The 16,448-nt window shown below is 37.0% G+C and overlaps 1 protein-coding gene across 2 annotated transcripts in view; it reads left to right on the top strand.

Moving 5' to 3' along the window:
• lyn (LYN proto-oncogene, Src family tyrosine kinase) overlaps positions 1 to 16,448 on the top strand; it is a 35,138-nt gene that overhangs the window by 3,580 nt on the left and 15,110 nt on the right. Inside the window, exons 2-7 of one of the 2 annotated variants that reach the window (XM_088919336.1) lie at positions 11,354 to 11,427; positions 13,033 to 13,090; positions 13,185 to 13,290; positions 14,955 to 15,053; positions 15,226 to 15,329; positions 15,713 to 15,862. In XM_088919336.1, coding sequence (XP_088775462.1) covers positions 11,359 to 11,427; positions 13,033 to 13,090; positions 13,185 to 13,290; positions 14,955 to 15,053; positions 15,226 to 15,329; positions 15,713 to 15,862 — 586 coding nt within the window. In that variant the 5' untranslated portion in view covers positions 11,354 to 11,358. Of the gene's footprint in view, positions 1 to 11,353; positions 11,488 to 13,032; positions 13,091 to 13,184; positions 13,291 to 14,954; positions 15,054 to 15,225; positions 15,330 to 15,712; positions 15,863 to 16,448 lie in introns of both variants that reach the window. The other variant, XM_088919335.1, reaches the window with a different exon arrangement.

Raw genomic sequence — 16,448 nt, 5'->3', positions numbered from 1 at the left:
GGTAATTCAGTTCTTTATCTTACAAGTTGTCATAGAGCATAAGATAAATAGTGGACTGTTTGTTTCAGTGCTCATCCATGCGAGATGATTGCTACAGTAGGTACTCCAATCACAGATCAGGCTAGAAAAACTAAATTCGAATTTATATTTGGAATTTAACTAAATGTGAAAACCATATATTTTAATTTATCGGTATTGTGGCCAGTTGTCTCTTGAAAGGGCTGCAGCAACCATGGGCCTGCTACTGCATAAAGCCAAAAATATCCTCAAAGATAGTGGTGTGTATAGTACACAAGGCTGCAATGGTATTATAGGCTTAGAGTTAGCATTAACACGGTTTCAAATGTTTTTTTAACTTAAGGGTGTATCACTGAGAAGTAAGTTTGTTAGTAGTAGTTTGGTATAAGAACAGTGGTAAGGTTCAGCTCATTGAAGTGGTGGGGATCAATGTTCTTGTTGGAATACGTTTTTCTTTGTACAGTAGATGTCTTTGGGACTGTATCTCTTTGTGTCAATAAAGGCAGACAGATTCCGTAACTGCAATTCAATAATAAGAAGAAAAACAATATATTCTTATACTTATGTAGCACTTTTCTGTACACTCCACTCAAAGCGCTTTACCGGTAATGGGGACACTGAGTAATCAAGCCAGTTCAGAGATGGGGATTATTAGGAGTCCAGGGGGAAATTTGGCCAAGTCACCGGGGCGTTAACCCTGATGTAACAACAATTGAGAGTGTTTTGGGTGTGGATTCAGTGAGCCAGTGAGCTGCATCAAAAAGTGAGTGATTTACTCAAATCTTCAGCAAGGTGAAACAGCCCCCAGAATTATTTTCCATTCAGGTGCTTTCATAATGTTCAGGGCAATAAGTGCATTGGAACATTGGAGTTTACAAGCCTTCAGCAGTTCAAATTAACAATGGGGCCCTACTTTTTAAAGATAGGAGTCATATTCTCTTAAACAATGTCAAGGTGACCTTAATTGGTAAGGAGGAACATTCTATACCTTTTAATTGTTTTATTATAATTTACAAAGGCAGTGTTTAAAAAGTACCTAGACAATTCTCATATATCCCACTCAGCTACAAGATTTCAATTACAGTTTTTCAACTTCTTACAGCCCAAAATGGTTATTTATCTACATCTGTTATAGTCAGGCATGACAGTGATGCAGTGGTTAGCATTGCTGCCTCGCTGAGCTGGGGCTCTGATTCAGTTTCTGACCTGGGGTGCTTTCTGTGTGGAGTTTGTATGTTCTCCTCATGTTCAGGTGGGTTTCCTCCCACATTCCAATAACATAGTGATAGGTACAGTAAGTTAGCTTCTGGGAAAATAGTCTGTAGGGCAAGTGTGTGTCTGCCCTGCAGTGGACTAGCGTCCTATCCTGGGTGTACTCTGCCTTGTGCCCATTGCTGGCCAGGATAGGGTCAGGCTCCCCAGCCACCCTGAATGGGAAGAAGTGTTTAGAAAATGGATGGATGGATCTGTTAAAGTTTTAAAATCAAACATAATTTAGGAAGCTAACAAGCAGCCTTGAAAGGGACAGGAAAGATTACTCATACATTTTGAAGGAGATATTCTGGTCAGTGTTTACCAAAAAAGAAAAGTGTGTGAGGTCTAGATCTCTGAAGTTTCTTTTTGCAGAAGGCTTGAGTGAATTTCTCAGATGTGTGATGACCATGTTTTGTGTTTTGTGCCCCTTGTTTTCAGAAATCACCCTACTAGTTAGTTATGACATGGTGTTGTGTATATATTTGCACCGACTGCCTTAGTTAAGTGTTGACAAAGAGATCTGCCAAAAATTGTTGGTCAGTAGGTTATTTACTACACGCTTGCAGTGATACAGAATCCATGTGTTGAACGCAGTTAAATTACATCTTTTCTGTAAATAACAATCCTCTTGTGTCTTACAATTTGGTATTTTGTTTAGTAAGACTTGGGGTTGGTTTGTTTTTTAGGGGTAGGGGGACAAGTAGCCATGTAGACTTACCTTGCAAGACTTACACTTGCAAAAAAGTGCTTTTATAATTCAGGCTGTTTGTGATTATCAATAACGTACAAGCTGTATACTGTACGTTAAATCTCATCCCTAGCATTGACAGAATTTTGTGCTCTATGTTTAAATATTCTTTATTGTGTCTTGTTACAATAATGTAATAATGTAAATATTAAATGTAAAAAGCAATTGTTCTTATCATTATTTAAAGTGGAAGTGTGTAATTTACACACTTGCTCTATGATGATCGATGTCTTGTCATCATCATCTTTAAGAAGCAAGACAGTCCTTTTGTTTTGGGAAGAGTTGTGGTGTCAGTTAATTTCTCATGCATGAACCTGTATGACATCCTTCTTAGAGGGAAAACTGGCTCGGAAGCAAAATTGCTGAACATTTCCTCAAAATTTTTAAGGAAATAATACCCTAGTGGTAATAGTGCTGAGGTTTCCTTGGGGAACAAAAATGTTTGTTTAAAGACTGATAATATCTGAGCAGACATTTGCCCTGCCTAAGTCAATCATGGCTTTCATATCATAAGAGGAATTTCCTCCAATAGTAGCATGTTTAGATTTTTTCTTGTTAATCTTTTATAAGCTTTAAAGAGAATTCATTTTTGCCTGAGTAAAGATAAAACTCTATGGGAAAAATAAATAGCGTTTGGTTACACAGGCTTCTGTCTTTCTGTATGACTTACTGCTCTTGCATAATAGTTTATATTGTGTGTAGCAGGTGGCAGTAAGGCTCTTTGTAAAATTTTAAAGTATCATAGCTTGCAGACTGCAATCTACGAGGAGGGAGAAGGTGGACGATATAATGACTGCTGACACTAAGAGGCATCATCGTTTAGCAGGAGAATTTATACAGCCCTCCTGGGAACATGGAGGGAAGATGCACCACAGCATACTGTACATGTGAATTATGTTAACAAAATGTGCCAAACATAGCAATGTGAAAGGACTCTAGCTAATTAATGGTTATACTTTTACTTTAATGGAACATCGTTTTTGAATTTATGCTGTGTGTGAAAATGAGAAAGGACACAGTGAACAGCATTTCCACTGTCACTGGGGCATGTGTGTCTCATCAACAGCCAGACATCACTATCACTAAAGCCTCTCCCAACTCCAAGCAGCTGGTGTTTACTAACAGTGGAAACATCCTCTATGCTTAAAGGTTAGCCTGTTTGCAATGGAGACTTCAGTGCAGGAAGTGACATCACAATAATTGTTCTGTCCTGCACACTATGAACTTGGTTTCCTACACCTGGTTCATCCTGTCTCCCTTGTGCAAATCACCTTCATAGTTTTATTTGTATTGTATAATGCATATTAGCCAGATAACTTACTGGTTATTTATTATTCTCTTGTTATCTTGTTCTTGCTACTTTGGAAATGTTTCAGTTTCATGTGGAAGTTTTGTTGCTAAGGGAAATAAACAACCAGTTAAATATGTGATGCATTTGAGCTGTAAATTCTCAGGAGGCCTTGTGTCAATGTAGTGTTTAAAATTTCTCCATACATGTTCACATACAGCTTCAGGGAGAGCTATACTGGATGCTTTCAAGTACACATGAGGTTAAGAAAACAATCACTTGGCAGAATCCCAAATGTTTCCAAACACAGCGTGTGAATTTAATACCTTGTTCATGTCAAGAGCTTACTAAAACATGAGGGAGAACTTGAAGACCTAAGCCTGTCTTTAAAGGAGACTTTGACACATATTCTGTTTCCGTTTTCTGGTTTATTTTATTCAGCCATAAAGTCACCAAAAAAAAAAAAGCTTTCAAAAAGGTGTTACTGTTAATTTTGTATACTTACTAGCAGGGTTCCCCAATGTGACCTAGTTTGGGTCTCTGAGGTCAACCGATTTGGCCCTTTGGTATTTGGCAGTTGTATTTTTATATTCAACTATTTACTATTTGCCGAGCAGATTCAGAAATTTTCCACTTCTAAATATGAAAATGTTACTGAACATCAAAAGTTTTTATTCTGTGACATAAAAATAGCGTGCTGTTCCTATTGTTTAAAAGCCAGAGTGACACCATAGAAACAGACTGACATACTAAAAATATGTATTTAGAACATGTATTTAAAAACTACAGCTGTAGCTTCCTCTTATTTTAAAAAAAATGGTAACTGATTTTTTTTCTCTGCAGTGATGTGAGCAATATATTAGCACTGTTTTTAACACCAGTCTTGATGTGTTATTATGTTTCAATCTGGATCACAATCCGGAAGCAGTAAGGTGTAATTAGAGGCTTTGAAATTATAACTGCAAAGTTGTGAGTTTGAATCCAAAGGAAAACGCTTTCCTTGCACGGAGCATATCTCTCTGTAGAAGTCCAAACAAATTTATGCTACGTTAAATAAAATCACGAAAATAATACAGTACAATGAGTAGTGTAACACTATTGGGACAAAAAATTATATTATATTATATTATATTATATGAATCTGTAGTAAACAACCAAAAAGGAATGTTTTCCCTTTAAATTTTATTGATTTTGATACACATGCAACTAATGTACTGTACATATATGTACATGTACATAGATATATTTTATGCATCCTTTCTTAAATAGTCAACGAACTCCAGTATTCCTTGCTCAAAATATATTTTTTCTTCTTTTTCATCCTACCACACATTATACCTTTTAGCTGTTTCAGTAATCTTCAACTTTTTTGTTGACTTTTTTCTTTTGCTGGTCTTTACTGCAGCCCTGCTAACTTGCTACCAATCTTATTTTGTAAGGAATAACAACACCCAAGAATGAATGTATTTAATGTGAGTGCTTACTCACAGTGAGATTTGAATTAACCCGTTTAGCTGAGGAACAGCCCCTTGTCGATTGAACCAGGAGGCTGGGACCCCCATGCAGGGCGAACCAAGGGGGGCTGCAGTGGTGCAGATGTTTTGGATGAGCGATGCAAAAGACGAATGCAAAGGAGAAAATGTTTGCTTACGATATATATATATATTTAAAAGGGTTCTGTCCAAAGCTGTAAAAAGCTTCTGTGCACAGAACTAGTGTTCAGTAGACGAGTTAAAAAAAACTTCACAAATACAGAATACTCAACAACATATTGCCCTCCATTTCTGTCTCCGAGTCGCATTGTATACAAAACTGTGATAAACTAAGCACGTTCTGTCGAGGTTGCACAGTTCCAATCTTCAGTGTCGTATCCTGTACAAATATACGGTACTTACAATATTTTTTTCTTTTTAAATGTCAAATCTAGCCCATAACATTTGACCATTAATATAACTGCATATTAAACATTGGGACGTTGTCTGTTCTGACTGTAATCTGTGAAACGTGTTTGGATTTTTATTTTGTTATTATTCATTCACTTGCCCTAAACCATGTCCAATGTCAATATCTCTATTAAATATTGTGAAATGTGTGCCGTGGGGAAAACGGTGGACTTGAGCTGACCAGTCTCCTTTCCTTGCGACGCAATGGAAGGCCTCTGTCCTCCGACATGCTTCTGTGAGGTTATGTAACAAGAGTAGCTCTGGTCTTTGCCCTGGGTCCATCGTGGTCATTCTCTGGCTCAGAGTGTGTGCAGCACTGCTCCTTAGACAAGTGGTTCCTAATCCTGTTCCCGGAGAAACACTGTGTCTCCTGGTTTTCATTGCAGCTAAGCTCTAAATCTCCATTACTTAAAGCCAGTGTTAATAAATACACAGTAAATACATAATAAATCCAGACAAGTAACAGGTGCAAGGCAGTATACATCCTGGAGAGGATGCCAGTCCTTTGCAGGGCATATACTGTACATGCACAGGCACAAACTCAGATAGAGACACACACATTGCCAAAATGTTTTCCTTGAATCCAATTTACCTACCAGAATGTCTTTGGACTGTGGAACGACACCAGAGCCCCTGGAGGAACATACAAACTCCACACAGATAGCACTCCAAGTCCTGAATTGAACCCAGAGCCTTAGGGCTGCGAGGCAGCAATGCTCAACACTGTGTCACCATGCTGCCCCCTTCTTTCATTTCATATATGTCCTAAAAAAAAGGAAAAGCACAGCATTTTCCTTAAATCACTAATCATAATTCAGGACTTGTAAATAAACACCAGGGACTGTTTTCAAAAGGGAACTCCACCCAGTGTTGTTCAGCCATGTCAAAACTTAGTGTAGTACAGAATGTATGCCTATATAATGCACAGTGAAAACAGGTCTTGAAAACTGGACTCATTGTGAAGTGGCCCCTTTCGAAATTCACAATTCGCAGAGTCCACCTTTTTTCTCCATAAAACAATTTTCCTCATGGTACAGTGGCCAGCCTGAGACACTGCAAATGGCTACATTTATGCTTGAAATCACCAGCCATTACACATAACACAGGGAAACCCCCTACCATTTTTCATTTTCTCATACTGTACCATGCGATTGATTTCTGACTTTTGTACTCAACTGAAGTCATTAGACCTTGTTATTTGTGAGTCCTGTCTAGTTTTGTGCAAGTCTGTTTTTTTTTTCTTGGTTGATGCTGAGCTTTCTTGCAAAAATTTTGAGCTTTTGTAAAAAAACAAGGACAGTCTTGTAGGTTATCTGCTTCACTGAAAGCACATCTGCCTTATAAGACCACAGAAATGGATCAACAGGGTGCGAAAGAAGAATCACTTCTAACTGAATGGCAACTGCATTAAGATGAAAAATTCAGACTGTACAATTGTGGAGCCATATACAATTTCCACATTGTTGTTATGCAGGTCACAACATATACGTGTAGTTCTGTTACCATTTGTTACATGTGGAATGGGGTGAAGCTAATTGTGTGCAGGCTGTTCTGCATTCAGCAGGAAGTCAAATCTTTAAATTTACTTCAACTGTAAATCACCAGTCTGTTTCATTTGCTGTCTGTGTTCTCAGTCCTGCAGGTGTGTCAGTGATAGAGCACTGGTGTGTGAACCAGACCACTAAAAAATGCCTTTAAAAACAAAAATAATAGCTATTCAAATAGGCACAGGGCACCTGATTCAACCTACACTGTATTTTACATTTTGTAAAAAATGTTTTTCCTTACCAAGTACCACTCAACCTCGCGAAGAGCCCTCTTGTCGTTTATTACCAATGTCAAATAAAACCGAACTGATAGCGTTAACTTACAGTAAATTACCTGTGCTAGAATCGTCCTATTAACACCTCAGCACATTTTCTTTCCGTTTGATAACAGTAGAATTACTGAAATGTTTCCCGAGTTGATTTGTGTTATGGATCTGTCTTCACAAAGCAAACACCTTAGCAATGAACATTTACTTGTGACTATGAAATAAGATAATAAGTTTAATATGATAAGAAATAATAATATGAAATTATCTGTGGCCAACAAAAAAACCCAAAGTACTGCATATGGTCTTGACCTGTTGTGATTGTCTAATATTGACCAAGTCTTTAAAGAGCCTATACAAAAGGTAAAATATTTTTGTATAAATCACAAAGGGTTTTGTATAAATCAAAAAGGTTTATTTGGTGGATGCTGCACATTGGTGGTGGAGGGGAGTCCCCATTACCTGTAAAGCGCTTTGAGTGGATTTTCCAAAAAAGCGCTATATAAGTGTAAGCAATTATTATTATTATTATTTCCAGTATTGTAAGTGTATATTTTAGGACATTGGTAAAAGTAAACTGGGCAGCATTACTTATTTGTTAGTTTCATTAGTGGGTGCTTGTAATATGAATGCTTCAGCACTGACAGTAGGAAACACCCTGAAATTGACCTTCTTTATATTGCACACAAATGTTTTCAAGTTGAGTAGATTTAGAAATTAATTATGGAACCAGTTACTTTGACAAAGATGATGACCATCATTTTAATTCTTAAAATACGTGACTGTGTGGGTTATTTTATTCATATTATTAGAATAGGTTCTGCTCTAAATAGGAATCTTTGAAACTTCAAAGGCTGACAGTCCAATAATTTGCAGCCTGTTAAAATTTAGCCAAATCTTTTAACATTGCAACTGATTGATGTTGTCCATTTAATGTATTTTTGTAGATTGAAGTTGCCTATTTAAATCACAATAATAAAGCATTTATTTACACGAGTGGACATTTACTGGTACTTAACACACCAAAACATCAACTTGATTGTCTCAGGCTGTTTCCTAACATTCCAGTGTTTAGAATTTCTGAGACCCAACTTGCTTAAAGTAACAATGTAATTGGATCTTATAATGAGTTTCTGAGCAAGAAGAAAGATTTTTCTTTGTTTAAAAATGTCTGACTTCCTTATTACTCTCTACTTCCTTAGCTGAGTTATAAGATGGTTTGTATCTAATTTGTATCAGGACATGTGAACTTTGCACTGATGTAGTTGTAATACTTTTGGAAATGGTTTCTTTCAACTCGCAAAAATCTATTTTTAGCCATTTTGTAGAAAGCTTTAAAAAGTTCTGTTTGAACACTATACAGTATTGTTGCATCCATTTTTTCTTAGTAAGAAAATAATGCAGTGTCATTTATTCAGTATGTTAGGTTAAAGGCAGGTTCAGTGTTTCTTTTTGCTTTTGTAACTTCTGTAATTTTCTTTATCAAAAAGAATTATAAATTGGAATGACAGAAAAGAAACATATGTGGTTGTATATCATAAATCAAAAGGGAATGTATAGTCATAGGAATATACAGTAATGCTCATATCAGTAGTGTTTCATAATGTATAATCTGCCTTTCTTAACAATTCTCTGGTGATAATGTATTAAAATTAGAAAAAAATGTCTTGAGAAAAAATAACCTGATATCATGTGTAACCTTTCTTTAGAGTAATAATACATAAATGTAACTTTCTCATACTTTATTTTGCACACAAATATTGTTCTAGAACATATTGGTCTTAAGAATGATGTAGGATTTAAGAAAAGAATACTGTAGGTAACATGCTTTGGAAGAAGCCACAATACACAACCCATTAGTTTAGTGAATTTTATTTATGTAATTATTCAGTAATGCATTCTCATTGATATGAATGACAGTTTATAAGATAATTCATTTAATTAAGAGCAAATGCCTAAAAGGATCAGATGCAATATAAATCTGGCCTTACCTATTGCATCCTTTTAACATAATTAAAATGAGGAAACAAAGCGAGATAATTAAACAATTACTTTTGAATATTGCATGTACGTCCATGTTAAACAATTGCAACAAGTTGAAATTTTAATGGCCAGTGTTAATAATTGCATGACCCCTTCAATCATTTTGAATCTACATTAAGTCCAGTAAAGTGAACTCTCTCAGTATGCTGCATAGTCACACCTAGAGTCAATCTTATATTAGCTGACCTTTCCTTCTATATCTTCCTCATTTTTGTTTCTAAGCATAGTGTCATTGATTCTGTATTAGCATTTCATCTTAGATTTCTGAGTCTAATTTTTACATTACTTTCTTCTGGTTTAAAGGCAATTTTAAAATCCCATCCTGTCCAAAACTGTCCTGGTGAACAGTATCATATCATAAACTCTAAATGAGGTTTACAGTGCAGCTTTTCACTACAGACTGGAGAAATCCACTTACTGTATCTCACACGGTCAGCCTTTCAAGCTACAGATGTAAACATTTTGGAAGCCGCCGTCACAATTTTTACTCATTTTGCAAATCAAATATTGAGAAATCAGATGCTCAAGTTCTTTGAGAATCTCTCCAAAGTATGTGAAAACTTTCCCTCAGTATTGGAGTAGTGGTACCATCATTTATAATGTCTGCAGTTCAGTCAAATTCTAATTTCGAACGAGATGGGACAACACAAGGAGACATTTTCCCGCTTGGCTGAGGAAATGCCCACAATTGGAATGAGCCAAAGAGTCTGCTACAAGGGTGAAGATGGGGTGGAGGCAGGGGTGCTAGAGACCATGCGAGCAAAGGGGACGCGGCATTCGAGTGAATTATACGTAAGTGGAAGTGCACGATAATTTAACAGCGAACAAATCAATAAGCAGAGAGATGCTTTCTTTTTTCGTTGGATCTATAATCCAATGAGTAATGAAATGCTCGCAGGTCTGTGGACCCAACTGAACATTAAATGGTGTTGTTGAACAGACTTGCACATGGAGGTCAAATTGTCGTCTTGCACTACCGCTTCGGCGCTACGCAAATCTTTCTAGCTTCCCTCCCGCCACCCCAACATCAGTATTGCAGCAGGTCTCCCTGCCTTATTCCTCATAAGTAAAGGGGGGATGTGATTTCTGACCAGAGTTGTCCTTTTCCTGAGCTAGGCGAAGTTCAAGTCAAAGTATCAAGTGCGCTAGTGTAGCGGAGCTAGTTCGGATCCGGTGACGTCACCGCCCTCCCCGCGCGTCGCAGGGACCTCGGCTGCCTGGCCTGAGGGAGGTCACCTTTAGCTCATGCGGCTGGTTCCCTGTTGCGTCACGCCGGAGACCCGGGTTCGCGCCCCAGCTGTTGTGGGACGCAACGGGTGGCAGAGGGCACGAGCCCGCGTGGAACCGCGACGGTCACACTAGCACTTAATTCATCACCTCATTTAGCCGTTAGTAGAATTTGGCAAAACTGAAATAGCACTCCTCGGTATTACGCGGCTGTTTTTACTGCATCATGGTGGATTAGTTTCTAATTCAAGCAAGCCTTTCTTGTTAGATGAGTAACAGCGGCACTGGAACACTTTCAAATAAAGTAACTTTCCTCTCCTTTTTAGAACACTTCAGAGCCAGAACTGTCATATGTACCACTAACACTAATATAAATCCCCAACCGAAACAGAACAGCTTTCTTTGTTTAGTGTATTTATAGTTTATAGTTTTGACAATGAAAATTAAGCACATTAATTAGTATATTAATAAAGACTTTTAAGTAGCAATCCCAGAGAATAAATAACATACTTAGTGTGTAAATCCATGTTGATGTATTTATTACTTTGATAATTTGAAAGTAATATACAGTAAATGAAAGAAAAAAATGGCAGTTGTTTTCCTTAGGAACTATATGCACATTGATTGTAGATTTTTACATTTACACTTTAAAAATGATCAATTCAGATCTTGTTACAGTTTTGGAATATATTCCTTGCTCTTTGTAAAATAACAATAATATAATATTATGCAATAATAATGATCTTCATTCAGTAGCACTTAGACCAGCATTTGAGTGAGTGACAGGCACACTAACACTTGGTATGTTTACACAATATTATAAAGGGAAAAGTGTCTTTTGCCTTTTAAACTAAGGTTTAAAAAGCTTTCTTACTTTCATTAATTTTAATCTGCCAGAAAAAAATCAAAGTTACAAACAAAACAGCATTTCTTCCATGCCACAATCCACTTCACCAACTGATTTTGGTTTTAATACTTTAATAGTATTTTTAATGTTTTATGTTTTCTTTTCTTCACAGAAAATATGGGATGTAAAAAATCCAAGCTGACAGACCCGGAGACTGGTGGTGGACTGGTGAAGAAAAACCAATCAGTACGTACTGAACGAACTATATATGTGAGAGATCCAACCTCCAATAAACAACATGCGATAGTAAGTAGTGAGTTATACTGGGGAGTGAATTATCCCCTCCAACAGTTTTGTAGTTAGGAAGATAATCTTCACTAACTCTGAACAGCACCTGTTTGAAAAGTCTAATTGCATGAGCTGGATTTCATTGTGAGAAAATGACTTCTGCGTATTAATGATCTGCATGATGACAAAGCTCTTTAAACTATTCAGTTTTCTTTCCTTCCATGTTAGCCTGGTGTCTTTTTTGTCTTTTCTTAACTTCTGGGTCTTCATACATACATTGAGTTTATCTAAAAATGTTTGTTTACGGTAACCCTATACTCACACTTATGCTGTCTTTGAATCTTTGCTATTTGATGTGCTATCTTTGTGCGGTTTGTATGTTCTCTCTGTGGTCTGATTTCCCCCATAGTCTTAAAACAAACTTGCAGGTTAATTGGCTTCTGTGAAAATTGGCCCTGGTGTAAGTGGGTGTGTGTTTGTCTGTCTACCCTGTGATGGACTGGCGTCCCATCCAGGGTGTATCCTGCCTTGCGCCCCTGGCTTGCTGGTAGGCTCCAGGTTCCCCCCAAACCTGAATTGGAAGAAGCTGTTAAGATAATGGATGAATAATAAGTCCTTACTTATCATGTCCATGTGTTTGTTATAATATTTGCTGAATGATGACTGAAATTGTGTGTTAGTAAACCTCAGAACAACACTTAGGTCCCATTTGTCTGAACACTGATATACTAAATGTCACAGGGAAAATTGCATTTGGTGTTTGAAAAAGAATCTTGCTATGTCATTCATGAGTTCCAGTAATAATATAGGTGAGATACTTTCCCTGAGTCTGAAAGGAAATCGCCCAGTAACCATGGAGATAATCCTGAGAATTACCCCTCTCATGTTACTTATGGGAGATTTTGCTAATAAACCTGTTCACTGTAACTCTCAAATGATCAACTATGGCTATGCAAACCATTGAAAGGCATGGTTTCTTGAATGTATAGTGAGGATTTTTAGACATAAAATACCGTATTTTCAGTAAACCAGGGTGTAACGCTCTGCATTTTTCTTCACATGTTGCTCACATATGGAAAGATATTCAGGTGGGTAGCTGCGTCAGCATGCGTAGGCTGCAAAGGAACAAGTAATAGGTTTATTCCATGCTGAAAAAAAGAAGAAAGAACACAACGTTTCGGCCGTGGAGCCTTCTTCAGGTGTGAGCTCACACCTGAAGAAGGCTCCACGGCCGAAACGTTGTGTTCTCTTTCTTCTTTTTTTCAGCATGGAATAAACCTATTACTTGTTCCTATGGAAAGATATGATTTTCTATTATGGAAGCAGTCTTGCAAGCTGTCGACTAAATTACTCGGATAATGCCAAAGCAGCATTTCTAGTTTGTAATGCAGGTTTCAAGTTACCAATACATTTCCACATGAAAGATAGCTGTGTAAAACCCATTCACATATAAAAGATAGCAAGTCTGTGTGATACAGTGATACAGGACAGTAAGATGGCGTGAAGAGTGCACTCCAACACTGCATCTCAACCATATTCTCAGTGGAACATGTTTTCTTATAGAATTCTTCAAACCCAGATAGTCGCCTACTGCCTGGCCAAGTATTCCAAAAACTTGAAGGTAAGGTTCTTTCTCTTGTTTACATTGGACATTTAACCACATTCAGTGAAGTAACATGAATATGTGGATCTTAAAAATATGTTTTCTCCAACAGAGCAACAGGAGACAGGGAAGATAGTGGTTGCACTGTACCCATATGAAGCTATTCATCAGGATGACTTGGGATTCAAGAAAGGAGAAAAACTTAAAGTGCTTGAGGAGTAAGTGTTGTAGCAATTTAAATCATTGCCTTTATGTGTCAGTATGATAGTCATACAGTATATTATAGCCGTAACAATTCTTTACAGCACAGACTGAACCAAATTTAACCTTCTTTGCTGTAAAACATTTAACAATGTTTATGACAGAAAAAAATATTTTGAAAGTACTATACTGCATTGCATTTCGCTCCATAAACATTTTCCCAAACATGCCTGTTGAATGATTTTGTTAAGTTAAATTTGCATAACTATAACTCTGGAGAAGTCCAGTACAGTGTAATCTATCATTTCCACAAGTCTGGAGAACTGGATTATCACTGGTTATTTTAGCAATACAATCCTTTAATCACATTATTACAAATTAAGACCAGTCCAAAGAATAACTTGAAAAAAACATTTTTTTCATTGTTGCAAAAATTTCAATTATTATTACTTTTTAAAACTGTTTGAATTAAGTCATCATACTAACTTGAAGTTTTTTTATACATATATAAACCGTCTTCTCTATACGCAGAGTACAAACTAGAGGTGTTCTTCCACATAAATATACTTTAATTTGACTTGAATTAGAACTTCTCTTTTTGGATTATTATAGCACATTATGTTATTGTGGTTTAAACCATTTTTGTTATTGTGCTTGCTTCCTGTGTCAAAAATGATATTCTGTTAGACTGTACATTTGCTCTGCTGACTAAATGCTTTGCTTTAGGTCCTTGTTGAGTTTTTGAAGTACTTACTTATTGCATCAATTACAGTTATACTGTTTAGTATATGGGAAAAGCTAAGTCTCAAATAACCCCAAACTATGTATTATTAACATTACTTGTAAACTTGAATTTACAAGTATAATTTTGAGTGGCACAAAATTGTTTTTCTAGGGAAATCGTTTAGAGTAGAAAATACAGATGGAGACATTTAAGAAACAACAAGTTAAAGTGCGACAGAACACTCACCACACACCAGCTATCAGTGGGGAGCACAGTGATGATGCTAATTCAGAGATGGAGATTATTAGAAGGCCATGATTGGTAAAGGTCAGGGGTGAATTTGGCCAGGACACCAGGGTAACACCTCTATTCTTTTTGAGAAACACTCTGGGATTTTTAATCACCACAGAGAGTCAGGACCTCAGTTTTATGTCTCATCCAAAGGACAGCGCCTTTTTACAGAATGTTGTCCCTGTCACTATGCTAGGGCATTAGGACCCACACAGACCACAGGGTGAGCGTCCCCTGCTGGCCCCACTAACACCTCTTCCAGCAGTAACCTTAGTTTTTCCCAGGAGGTCTCCCATCCAGGTACTGACCAGGCTTACACTTGCTGAGCTTCAGTGGGTTGCTAGTTGTGAGCTGCAGCGTTCCCATTTAGTTCCCAATCAGTTGGTTAGGTGCCTAATGATTTCTCTGTAATCAGTTAGAAACCAACATACTAAAAGCTGACAGAGGTGGATTATACCCCAATCCTGGGACAGCAGAGAGAGAACTCTGGTAAAGCTGAAAAAAATGAACATCAGTATTGCAAACTGGGGGATATTTGCCTTCTCAAAGAGTACCATACAGTCTTCAGGGTCTTCTGATGTTTCTATCTATGCTCTTAGTTAAATAGTCATGTTTTAATATTTAACTGCTTATACTTATTTGGTCTTTGTTTGCTCATTGTTTCAGACATGGGGAATGGTGGAAGGCAAAGTCTCTCACAAGCAGGAAAGAGGGATTTATTCCCTCAAACTATGTTGCACAAGTCAACACCATGGAAACTGAGGAGTAAGTTGAGCAAAGTTGCATTTCGTATGTGGGACTCCACCTCGCTGTATACCTGGGACAGACTGGGACAGGTTTCCTTTCCTTTAGTTGAATTTCCCCTTTTCTGAGCTTGAGCACGAGTGTTGAGAAGTTAACACTGCAGAAGTTAACTTTTTTTTTCTCTTTCATGTAGATGGTTCTTCAAAGAAATCACAAGAAAAGATGCTGAGAGACAGCTTCTAGCACCAGCAAATAAACTGGGATATTTTCTCATCCGAGAAAGTGAAACTTCAAAAGGTGCAAGTCTTGTAGCACACTATTTTAGGCTCACAGATTTTAGAGTTTTCAATTTACTCAGTCCTCCGTTCCCAGCCTTTATTGTGTTCTAAGTTTCTAAATTTTAAAATGAAGAAAGAGAGTTTCTGTGTACATGCTGCAGATTATTTTTCAATAACACACTAGTGGTGACTGAAGAGAAGAATATTAGAAAGTTATAAACTAGAGGTGACCACTGTATGTATACAGTAGCTGCAAACATTTTTACCTCACTCATTTTTGAAGTAACTATCATTATGTGTTGTTTCATTTAATACAATATACTTTTATAGATTTTAAAAGTGTTGTGACCTGTTAAAAGATCTGTAAATGACAATGAAAAACCATGCTGTATTTGCCTTTAGGGAGTTACTCTCTATCAATCAGAGATATTGATGCCCAGGGTGCAGATGCAGTTAAACATTACAAGATACGGACTCTGGATAATGGAGGTTACTACATCTCTCCCAAAATTACATTCCCTGACATCACAAGCATGATAAAGCATTATCAGAGTAAGTCTTTTTTTTACTTTTCCTCTTCAGATGACTGATTAACTGAATTCCAGTTGTTTGGAATTAAATGTGTCTTACATTGCTACAGTTGCTGACATACAAATACATCTGTTTTTTAAGAAATCGGAATCAAATGAAATAATCTGTACACACTCTTCAAGAAGACCCCAGTTCTATAACAAGTACAATATTAAAGGGCCCTTTCTGAATTTACGTCAGCCAATTGTTTATCAGCAGACAGCACTTTAAATACTCTGTAGTCTAAAATTTAAGCCACGCGATGTTATTTACTGTTGTTCACAGATTGCTTTCAAAAAGAATGCGTTGGTGAACATAGAAGGTTATTGACAAATTGCAGTAACTGAATTTGTATAACAGATCTTCCTTTAGAGTCATTGCATCTGTTCACAATGGAAACGTTAAATCAGATTTAGTAACGTGGTAAAATGTAAAATGTTGATTGCAGGTATAGGCACCGACTCCTCTGCAACCCTATACTGGATAACTCATTTAGAAAACAGAGTAATGTAGTATGTGTAGTTGCCATTATTGTTCCTTTATCGGAATTACTTTTGAAAGTCGCCCA

This window comes from Atractosteus spatula, chromosome 6, assembly GCF_055471065.1.
Source record: "Atractosteus spatula isolate fAtrSpa1 chromosome 6, fAtrSpa1.hap1, whole genome shotgun sequence".
Taxonomy (NCBI): Eukaryota; Metazoa; Chordata; class Actinopteri; order Semionotiformes; family Lepisosteidae; genus Atractosteus; species Atractosteus spatula.
Note: the sequence above shows the minus strand (reverse complement) of the source record. Positions and strands in the feature narration are given on the sequence as shown.